Source organism: Epinephelus fuscoguttatus, linkage group LG2 (genome assembly GCF_011397635.1).
Source record: "Epinephelus fuscoguttatus linkage group LG2, E.fuscoguttatus.final_Chr_v1".
NCBI classification, from domain to species: Eukaryota; Metazoa; Chordata; class Actinopteri; order Perciformes; family Serranidae; genus Epinephelus; species Epinephelus fuscoguttatus.
This window is the reverse complement of record NC_064753.1, coordinates 36,126,465-36,137,198: the sequence shown is the minus strand read 5'-3', so window position 1 is coordinate 36,137,198 and position 10,734 is coordinate 36,126,465. Positions and strand designations below refer to the sequence as shown.

General features: G+C 42.4%; 3 protein-coding genes and 1 long non-coding RNA gene across 4 annotated transcripts; 1 reads left to right on the top strand and 3 right to left on the bottom strand.

Annotated features, from left to right (window-relative positions):
- Positions 1-63: 63 nt before the first annotated feature.
- Positions 64-1,928, bottom strand: trmt10c (tRNA methyltransferase 10C, mitochondrial RNase P subunit). Its single transcript, XM_049597266.1, has one exon. The coding sequence runs from the start codon at positions 1,686-1,688 to the stop codon at positions 177-179; it is 1,512 nt and encodes a 503-aa protein (XP_049453223.1). The 5' UTR covers positions 1,689-1,928; the 3' UTR covers positions 64-176.
- Positions 1,929-2,146: 218 nt separating this feature from the next.
- txnl4b (thioredoxin-like 4B) lies at positions 2,147-3,929 on the top strand. The gene is made up of 3 exons (XM_049599640.1): positions 2,147-2,352; positions 2,437-2,588; positions 2,875-3,929. The coding sequence occupies exons 1-3, from the start codon at positions 2,221-2,223 to the stop codon at positions 3,038-3,040; spliced, it is 450 nt and encodes a 149-aa protein (XP_049455597.1). The 5' UTR covers positions 2,147-2,220; the 3' UTR covers positions 3,041-3,929.
- A 2,224-nt stretch (positions 3,930-6,153) lies between these two features.
- Positions 6,154-7,449, bottom strand: LOC125903904 (uncharacterized). Its single transcript, XR_007451342.1, has 4 exons — positions 7,394-7,449; positions 7,195-7,305; positions 7,039-7,088; positions 6,154-6,924 (listed from the first exon to the last, which is right to left on the bottom strand). It is a non-coding gene; the product is annotated as an uncharacterized LOC125903904 (long non-coding RNA).
- Positions 7,450-7,454: 5 nt separating this feature from the next.
- LOC125899546 (tyrosinase-like) lies at positions 7,455-9,230 on the bottom strand (the record flags this gene model as incomplete). Its single annotated transcript, XM_049593938.1, has 3 exons — positions 8,249-9,230; positions 7,978-8,119; positions 7,455-7,614 (listed from the first exon to the last, which is right to left on the bottom strand). Coding segments are annotated over exons 1-3 (1,284 nt in total), but the record flags the coding sequence as incomplete, so codon positions are not given.
- Positions 9,231-10,734: the final 1,504 nt, after the last annotated feature.

Genomic DNA, 10,734 nt, shown 5'->3' with positions numbered 1-10,734 from the left:
TTGTCTTGTTTATCACCCTGCATTGGAACTCAGTAAAAAAAAAAGCAGCAAGTGAACAGCAGCTACGATTCATTACAAAATTTTATTCACCACTTGCCTCAGTTTTTGACATTTCCTCAGCAAGCACTTGTACACAGACATGTCCTTATTGTCCCAAGTTACAGTTGCTGTTGGCTTCACTCGTCGTCCCACCACATCTTGCCTTTGCCTGCACCTCTTCTTCCCTCCATGTTGCTCTTAAATGATGTCCGTACTCTGGTTCTAGCTGGCTGGTTTGTGAACCCAGATTCTTTGTTGGGCCTGTGAAGACTTTGTCCCTCATTTTTAAACGTGCTCTCACTGTTTCTTTCTCCAAATCGTAATGGCTTGACACTGTTCTGTTTCTGCCTGTGATCTGTGAACCCCCTGGCTCTGTTATTCTCTTGCTGTGTCTCTTGTTTATGGAAGCCATCATACTTCCTCTGAGGCACAAACTTCAACGCCTCCTCCCATTTCCCCGTGTCCTTAATAGTGAGCATGATGCGGATCATCTGGTCCAGAGTCAGAGTTTTGGCTCCTGTCTCCCAATGGAGGTACTCATCCAGTGGTAAACGGGCTGTGGCAAGATTCAGGCGCTTGGCGTTGGCCAACGACAAGCCCGACTGGATCGTCCGGTCAACTAGAGCGCCGATGATGTAGACCTTGGAGTGGTCATACTTACGGAGAACATTTCGGGAGTCTGCAGTGAGGTACACGAGCTGCTCATGGGGGAACAGGTCCACATGCTGCTGCTCAGAGCTGGTGATGAGCAGGCGGTCCCAGGTTTCTGCACCGTATCGTTTGACCAGCTCTTTGTGATAGGCCCCGTCCGTCTGCAGGTTGCAAAAGTGGAGGTGGTAGGGTTCAACGGCACGCCGATTCCACGCTTCCACCTCCAGCAGCTGGGACACCGTGTTCTCCAACTCCCGCCTGCCCATGTTGGAAGCATAGCTCATGTCAAACACCAGCGGCTGACCGAACAGCATGGCCTGGGCGCTCCTCCAGGCCAGGTGCTTGTCCAGGGAGCGGTCCCAGAATTGGAGGAACAATGTGTTTTTAAGCTGTCTTTTCTCTTTGTCACCATCACTGTCATTTAATCTTCTCTGCTCCCTCTCTACCTTCTTCTGCTCCTGCTTCTTCTTACGGGCCCTTTTGTGGCCCTCCTTTAAGGCCAGGTACTTCAGGTACTTCTTCCTGGCGGACTTTGTGGTGAGATCTGCCAGCGTCTGAACCTCTTCATCAGTCATCTCTTGAGGTACAAGCTTCCCAGCCAGCCGCCACATCGCAACCAGATCTCGAGTTGCCTCCAGTGATGAACTGCCCTTTAAATCCGCATCTGTGAGGTTATCATCATCATCATCACCATCACTTGCCTCCTCATCATCCGTGACTCGTTTCTCCTCTGACGCCGCTTGGGCTCTCATCACAGATTTCCATTTGTCCACATCGAGTGTGTGTATGTCCTCGGAGTCATCTCTGTTGGGATGGAGGGCGTCTTTCCAAGCTGGGGTCCCAGTGGTGAAGTGGCGAGCATGGATGTGTAGTCGGTGGTCACCGGCGCTGCTGAGTGGGAGTAAACTCATGCCTCGCCTCTTGGCAACACAGGATGCAACAAAATGACTGCATTTCCAGAGTTCAGAAAAACTCTGAGCAGTGAAGAGACGTAACATGGCGACTGAGTAGCCTGTTTTTAACTGCTATAAGTATGCTACTAAAACTGACTGACTGTGTCTTTAAGAATCTAAACGGAACAAAAAGTGCCACCAACGCGCTGCTCTCCGTCTTCCACCGTCACGAAACTGTTGCTGCCATGAAGTACCATCTGCATCTTGTGTACTAAATATCCCCTAAATTGTGTTGACACCCGGCAGCATGCTTGCTTGTCAAATATTAGGAGAAGGTCACGTTGTTTAGACGGTGTCACACTATAATGTGTCGTAGTGAAACGCCAATACACGGCAGAACCACACAGCTCGTCTGGTTTTAAATGTCTATCTAGCTTATCGTAACAAAATGTTTCAGCCAGTACTCGTGTCCTTTAGCTTTAATTCTCTATGAAGCGTCGATATAAATTATAATAATCATTTTTACACGAACGTTAACTGCCGTTTCTGGGGGGGCTTCTTTCGGCGACGCACAGCAGCCGTGACGTAACTTCCTTTTGGTAGCACATCAGCAGAAGCTAATCTGTTAGCATCGAAAATGAGTTTGTTTTTGCCCAAATTAACGTGCAAAAAAGACATAGATGAAGTTATCAAAGGCGTCGCAGAAAAAGTCGTCGTTTTGAGGTTTGGGAGAGACGAAGATTTGGTTTGTCTCCAGCTGGATGAGATTGTAAGCAGGAGCACCGTTAATGCAAATAACTACACAGCTGCTAACGACTGTTTTTCTTTTGCTAATTTGTCCTTTTCATTCTAGCTATCAAAAACTGCCCATGACCTGAGTAACATGGCGTCCATCTACATCGTCGATGTGGATAAAGCTCCCATCTACACGAGATACTTTGACATCAGCTACATCCCCTCCACTGTTTTCTTTTTCAACGGACAGCACATGAAAGTGGACTATGGGTGAGTGAGCAAAGATCTGATGGCTAACATCATATTTACATCTCTACAATCTATTGATTTAGTCTGTAAATTGTTGTGGTAGTGTAAAATGGCCATCACAGTTACCTAGAGCCAACAGTCCATACATAGCTCATAGCTATGTAGGTAAAGACAAGCAGCAAATATTTACACGTGAGAAGCTGATGTTTGCAGATTTACCACAGTTACAGATGTGCTCACTGTAGTTAAAATAAGAGTCATATTGACCTTATTTTGTTGATAATTGTTTTAGTTTCTTCTCTCTCAGCTCCCCAGATCACACCAAGTTTGTCGGCAGCTTCAAGACCAAACAAGATTTCATGGATCTGATTGAGGTCATATACAGAGGAGCCATGCGCGGGAAGATGATCGTCCAGAGTCCCATAGATCCTCAGAATATTCCCAAATATGATCTCCTCTACCATGGGATTTAAAATCAACACCTTCACTGTGCGGCCTTAAGATGAGAATGAGTTCTCCCTGAGCAGCAAGTGACAGAAATTAGCTTTGACTTTCAAGCAAACATCTGAAGGAGTTTTGATATACATTGCTCTTTACTCCTTGTCCTTTTGCTATGTTTAAAGGTTGCTATGGAACAATGTTTTTATGTGTGGGTCCCAGCTTGGGTAGGTTTCATGCACACGCTGTGGCACATATTCCAGCCACTATTAGACTGACCAACAGGGAAAAAACAGACTAATGCGAAGGCACTGTGGGCCAGTGAAGAAGACAGCAAGCTGTTAAACAGAGAAATGTATTAAACACGTCTGTTAGACCTCAAGGATACACACAGTTTGTCTTGTTGATTAACAAACACTGTAAACTGAAACTTTGTTTGTTTACAAGGAGAATCCACAGAGCACCTTTTCAGACATGCGTACACAAAAACAATGTTTACCCAAACCCTGTGGAAATACAGTTATTATAAATACCAGTTTGATAATTTGGGAAGACTTTTAAAAAGCAGATTTAAAGACATGACAAATAGACACAGGGTAATAGGCTTTGTTAAAGCTCCCATTATTCAAAATTATTGACAGCAGAGCATCTTTTTCAATGAAAATAATTAGATATTTCCATATTTTTTCCCGACAGCCTTTCTCATATTCTCTGTGTCTCATGTTTGATAGAGAATGTGTGTTTTGATAAATTATTTTCATCAACTTTTTTCTGATTTTATTTATTTATTGTGAAAATGTAGTGTGGTCTTGATGTTTCCCATGGAAAATAGAAAATAAATACAGTTCATTTATGCAATGTAAATGCTCTCTTTTTATAATAAACTTTTATATTTTATCTTGCACCATTCCCTCCATTGTTCTGTGGCATCTCTTTCTGCTTTTTACAAATATATTTCTTTGAATTTTAAATAATCTTACTATGACTAAATAGTAGAGACTACTCTTGGTATAACACAACACCTCTCTAAACAGTTTGAAAAAAAAAAAGAACATTAGGATTTTCATGAAGTGATGATTTATTACAGGACTCTTGCATTAGACTGAATCACTTAAAGCTACATCTTATAAACTGGCAAATGAGTGTCATTACTCAACAGTTGACTAAAAAATCAATACAAATCAATAGGTTTTCAAATATTAACAGATGTTGAAAAAGAGACCTCACATGCTGACGTAGTGATAAATGTAACAGTTCTGTTCCTATAGTGTGTGGAGAGTAACAAGTTGGCATAAATCAGTGGTTCCCAACTGGCCCAGCCACGGGGTACAGAAGATTTCCTCTTAGTCATAAGTTCAAGGTCCACCTAGTTTAATATATTTAGCATCATAACTGCTTTTGGCCATGTTGTGAAGCTACTTATCTGCCTCTGTCAAGTAGCTGTCCATTAAAACTCAAGATGGCTACACTGCAGCTGCCGAGCTCTGTAGGGGGTCTAGACTTAGCAAATATCAGAACATATCAGCTGTGTACTCACATGAGGTATATTTATGATTGGGTCGTAAGCAACTCAAACTCTATTTGGTTGGGTGTTGAAGCTTCCCTTTCCAAGTATTCACTAAGGGACTTACTGTTTTTTAAGAAATTTAAAAATATCAGGCTGAGTTGCAATAATCCGGTTACACTTAATACAGTTAAGGCCTGGCGATTAGTGTGTCGACTTGAGGGAAGGTCAAAGTTCACATCTGTTTTCACCCCTATTGTGAATAATCCCGATTTCCAGCCTGGGATGGTTGATACTGGTTTTGAACAGTGGAGAGCTAATGGTGTTCATAGATTGAGGGACTTACTCTCTGGTAATGTGGTTATGACATTTGAACAAATGATAGAGAAATATTCTATCCCCAGACGTGACTTCTTTCGATATTTGCAGATAAGGCACTATGTCTTGCACAGTACTACGTTAGTTGAGAACCATGAAAGCTCTCCGGTTGAGAAATTATTATTTTTAACAGATAGAGAGATATCCATAACTTTATTGTATAAAGCTATGTATCTCACGACCCCGAATAGGTTGCAGAAGCTTAAAGGCACATGGGAGGAGGAGCTAAACATCATAATTGATGATGAAGAATGGAAGGATGTCTGGAGACATGCTAAATCAATTTCAGTTTGCAATCGTGCCCAAGCAATACAGTTAAAAATTATACACAGAATGCACATATCCCCCAACCGCAGACATTATTTCAATCCTACTTTCTCACCCGCATGCCTTAAATGCAAGATAGAAACTGGTACCCTAATTCATTGTTTTTGGTCATGTCGGAAAATGCAAATATATTGGTCTAATGTATTATCTGAAATGGAGAAGATATTTGTTTTAAAACTGGAGATGGACCCTGTGTCTCTCATACTGGGCCTCCCAAGTCGACGTTTAACATCAAAACATAGTAAGAGGCTGTATTGTGTTCTTACTTATGCAGCGAGGAAGAATATTTTGTTACAATGGATCAATGAAAAGGTACCAACTGTTAAAGGCTGGCAAGGAGTAATGTTTGATCTAGTGCCATTAGAGTACCTTACATGCATATTACATTTAAAAACAGACCAATTCTATAAAGTCTGGGAACCCTATTTGAACTATGTAGAGCCTGGTGTCTCTAATATAATGTTGCAGGGATTTTCTTGACTGCTCATACCGTACATTTTTATTGTAACCCCAAGTATTATTTATATAGATCTGAGCTGATGTTTGTTTTTGTTTTTTTGTTCTGTTTTTTTTGTTTGTCCACTTGTTTTGCTTTTCATTCCTGTGGACCATATTATGTATCCACCCTTTACTTGTACAAGTGAAAAAATTAATAAAAAATATTGTTTAAAAAGTAGCTGTCCATTAATCACTCACAGCAATAAACAGCAGTTCAAAATAAAAGCGCTGTGCAGGAAACTCACTGTACTCTAAAATTAAGAGTGTTTTTTTACAAACTCGACATGTTTGTGAGTCACTTGTGGTCCATTCACAATGGACCCGTGACCCACCAGTTGGTAATCACTGGAACAAACAGCACAACGCACACTTACAGATTCCAGAAATAGAAAGGACTTCTGACAAAAAGCGGGATGTAAAAGAAACCTTACAGTGGGGGAAATAAGTATTAAACACATCAACATTTTTTTCATTAAACATATTTGAAATGCAGCTATTCACGTGAACTTTACACCAGACATTATTGTGAACTCAGTATAACTATGCATTTTAAAGTTATGCACAATAAAGTGGAATAACACAGGAAAAAGTATTGACCAAAATGCAACGTGAACACTGTGAGAGATTCATTTCTCCATACAGGAGGCATTATGAAAGCTGTTCTCCAGCAGTTATTAAGTACATTTCAGTTGACGTGTCCAATATTTTTTTCCTGTGTTGTTCCACTTATAGTCTCATTGAATGTGTCTGTATAGTGTAGTGTCCAGTGTATAGTGAATGCGACTGTATAGTTTTATTGAATTAATATCAATGTCAGGTGTACATTTCATGTGAATAGCTCCATTGGAAATATGTTTAATAAAAGAACGTTGATGCATGGTATACATATTTCCCTGGCTTGATTCCTGTATAGTGTGTACCCAGCAAGTCTGATACTGTGCTGATATATTATTATAGTGGTTGGTGGCCTATACACTGTTCAGGCTTATTTCGTTCATACTCCTATCTGAATCACTCTCCATCCATTTGAACCTAAAGCTGTAATTCCACAGCTGACTGCATATTGTCTCCTCTCCCCTCTGATGGAGGTCTGGGCGCTGCATTTTGTGGATGAGACCCACAAGAGGCAACATCACCTGCTGGTGATTCGTCAGTGTTCCCGTTCCTCTCTTTAACCCAGACTGCATACAGAGAGTTGGACCTGTAATCAGACTGCATTCACGGAAAAAATGAATGGGAGTGAGACAAATGTGGCGACTTTTCCAGTTTGGTTTAGTCTCCACCCCTGTAAGTCATCAAAAATAGGTATAATGTTAAAAAGCTCACCTGTGTCTGCTTCTCCTCTGTCTCAGCGTCTTGTGGCTTCCGCATTTTGTCTAAATAGAGATACTGTGATTAGACAACTATATACTTCTCTATGGTCATTACAGTCTTTCTCAAATTATTTTAATCTGTTAACTCACAATTAATTATAATTATTACCTCTGCATTTCAGAGCAGCTCCAACACCAACACCGACCAATACAATACTGAATACACCCAGAACAGGCCACTGCCACTGGACCCCGCTGCCTGTAGAGTCCTCTAGAGACCCTAATAATGAGGGATATGCCTTAACTTCCAGCACCATTGTACACGCAAATATTAACAGCTCTTACATTAGTTTTACAGTTATCTCTACCTGCAGCCTGTTTTGCTTCGCTGTTCCCAGCCCTAGAGCGATAGAGGCTGTGTTCCTTATAGCTGTAACCCAGGCTGTAGGTGTCTCTGCCCCAGTAGTAGTTGTTGGTGCGAAGAGGGAAGAAAGGAGCCATGTAGGCCTGCGCTCTCTGGGCTGGATGGACCTCGTCACTGTCAGGGTAGCTCGCTGTACTGTGGTCCTGCAACCACCTCTCAAGAAGCCTGACATGCATCCACACAGCAGAGAGAACAGTGTATGAAATTAATCTGTAGCTTTTAAAGATTAGGTTTACGCGTGGCACACATAGTAAAAGGTCCAGTTCAAGTGCGATGCGATACGATACGATACGATACGATACAATGCGATACGGTACGATACGATGCGATACGTTGCAATATGATACAGTATGATATACTTTATTGTCCCATAAATATACAAGTTCATCTGTGGAGTTCCAGCGGTCTCTACACCAATAACTCTTCCAGTGTACACAGGCATGCAAGTGCAGTTTTGAAATAGACTTTAAAAAATTTTGAGTCTACGCTTTAATGAGAATTGATCAAGAATAATAGTTCGTAACCTACTTGTCAATGAAGCTGTGATGTAGCATAAAGATGGGGTCATTGGCTGCAGTGGGCACCAGAGACATGGTGCCATTGAGATATCTGTGGACCAGGTTGTGCATAGAGGCATTCAGGTGTCGGGAATCATTGGGAATCTCAAAACCTGCCAGGGCAAAGGAACACATTTTAACTAGTTTAGAGTTTCCCTGCTTAATTCTTACTTGCACAAATTATTTAAAGTTACCTGTTGTTAAAAAGAAATATGGGATATGTCTTAAGCAATCTAACCAACCTTCTAGCTTGTTCCTGAAGCCTCTCCGAGATGTTATGTCAAATGGAGGGGTGTCAAAAACGGGTGTTGCCATTGTGTCTTCAATGTCCTCGGCGGTTGGTAGTGTTTTGTACATTGGATCCCTTCCAGGGTTGCGGATCAGATGTGTAGGATCGGATGCATCAGAGTGAATGCAGATTATGCCAAGACTTTGCTGAAATGGACATATTGTCTCCCATTTTGAGAAAAGAGAAGCACTGTCTATACGACCATCTTGGCCAACTCCCCCAAAGTACTTGTTGGTGCAGATGTTGCAATGGTTGCTTCTGGTCCAGTCCCAGTATGGGATGTAGAAGTCCTGGTTCCCAGTGAGCTCCCTAATCTCTCTCTCGATGAAGAGTAGAAACACTCGGTGCCAGAAGGTGAAAGCAGGACCTCGGTGTGCAGCATTATTTTCAGAACCAGCGTAGCTCTTGGCAGAGTAGTAGTGCATCCATACGTACAGATTGTACACACTTGTGTTGTGAAATGCATAGTTCCCATCCACTGTCGTGTCGTTGCTTGTAAGGATCATATATCGGCTGCTGGGGCTCTGTTTCGCCAGGTGAAGGCTTGAGAGGAACGTCTCTCTCTCAGGATCAGTCAGATCTGTTATCTCTTTCCTCTCAACATGGTGCCGTTGCTGACACTGGGGTCCTCTCCAGCCTGGGAGGCACTGACCACAGTCGAATCCATCATAGTTTCCCCAGCATGTACACACTGAATCATAAAAGGCACGAGGCCAGCTCACCCTGTAGTCCACTGGTTTTGGAAGGTCTCTTGCAGGATGTGGTGCACATACTCCTCTACCTGAGCTGAACCCACAAGGAGAGCCATTCCAGAGGGGGCAACACGTCCGGGCCTGCAGAGCCTCTGGTGTGGTACAGGGACGTGGAAACTGGGCCTCCACTGCTCTCAGAGATAGCCAAAGGACCAGCCAGAACCAGTGCAGCGACAGCAGCATGTTGGAGATGGAGACAGATCTCTGGGCTCCAAAAAACACCAGGAGGATACAGCACACTCACCAGCTTGTCACTGGCAGCCTCCTTTTAAAGGGTCGATGTCGTAAGGCTCTTATACTTTGACAGTCATGCTGCAATATTTGAACAGGTGATGCGTAGGCATTTCTGTGAAGGCTACAGACAGCTATACATTTACATTGCTCTGTCTCTTATGCAAGACTGTGTGTTACATCACTGGACCAGCCAAAGAAGTTCATCATCTTGCTTCAAAACTTATGGTTATTTTTAAAGTAGAACTAAAAGTCATTGTCACGGCTTTTGTTGGATCAGCTGTGTCAACATGAGACCCAGAAGTTGATTTGGCTTGGCCAAGTGGTTGGTGCTCCGTGCTGTACGTGTGTGTGTGTGTGTCAAAAAAAAACAACATAACTAGATCTTGTACCATGCCCTGTAGAGTTAATGATCACATAGGTATCCTAGGGCAAGATGCTGAACCCAAATTGTTCCAGATGGCTGCTCCATTGGTTCCAGATGGCTGTTCCATTGGTGTGTGAGGGCATATCAGTGCATATGGTACCATATACGGTAGCCTAAGCCACCAGTGTGTGAATGTGTGTGTGAATGGGTGAATGTGACATGTGGTGTAAAAGTGCTTTGAGTGGCTGGAAGACTAGAAAAGTGCTATACAAGTGCAGTCCGTTTACCATTCTTCCATGCTGCAAAGTTAAAGTACTACATAATTATAAATAGGCAACTGCAGAGTAGCCACCTTGTAGTAAATGATATTGATAAATGCTCATTAAGACCTATTCGTACTGTCGATGGGCTAATTTAAACTTAATAGGCTGTTACCTTTTGTCAAATATGTTTTGTGGCTCCAGATTGGAGTTATGTGTCAGCCCTGTGATAGTCTGGTGACCTGTCCAGGGTGTACCCCACCTCTTGCCCAGTGTCAGCTGGGATAGGCTCCAGCCCTCCCGCGACCCTCAAGAGGATAAGCAGTTCTGACAATGGATGGAAGGAAGACAGGTAGCTTTTGTGATACTGTCCTCTTTTCTTTCAGTGGTAGGTCGTCTTCACTGTTGCTTTATTGTAATTTGCTCTGTACAATAAAGCGATCTATTGTCCCACTGACGGCGTTCTCCTTTTAAATGTTATCATCACTCACACTGGCTGCCAATCAGGGCTTTTAATGTATCACACACTTATAATTCCCATGTGTTAACAGCTACAAATAGGTTCCTCGTGAAGGTTTTTCAAATTTTTAAATTACATTTTTTAGCCAGAGTTGGCCTCTTTGTTACAAAATGGATGTGCACAACATACTGATATAGTCAATTGAAAATGCATTCATAACTTTTTGTATAGGCTCAGTTGAATATTGCAATAATAGTGTGTGGCTATCACAAAATCCCACGCCACACCTGGATTGGCACACCATTTGAGAACCACTGCTTTATGACTTTCTTTTCTGGTTTCTGGCTTTGAGAGAGAGCAGCTCATGTT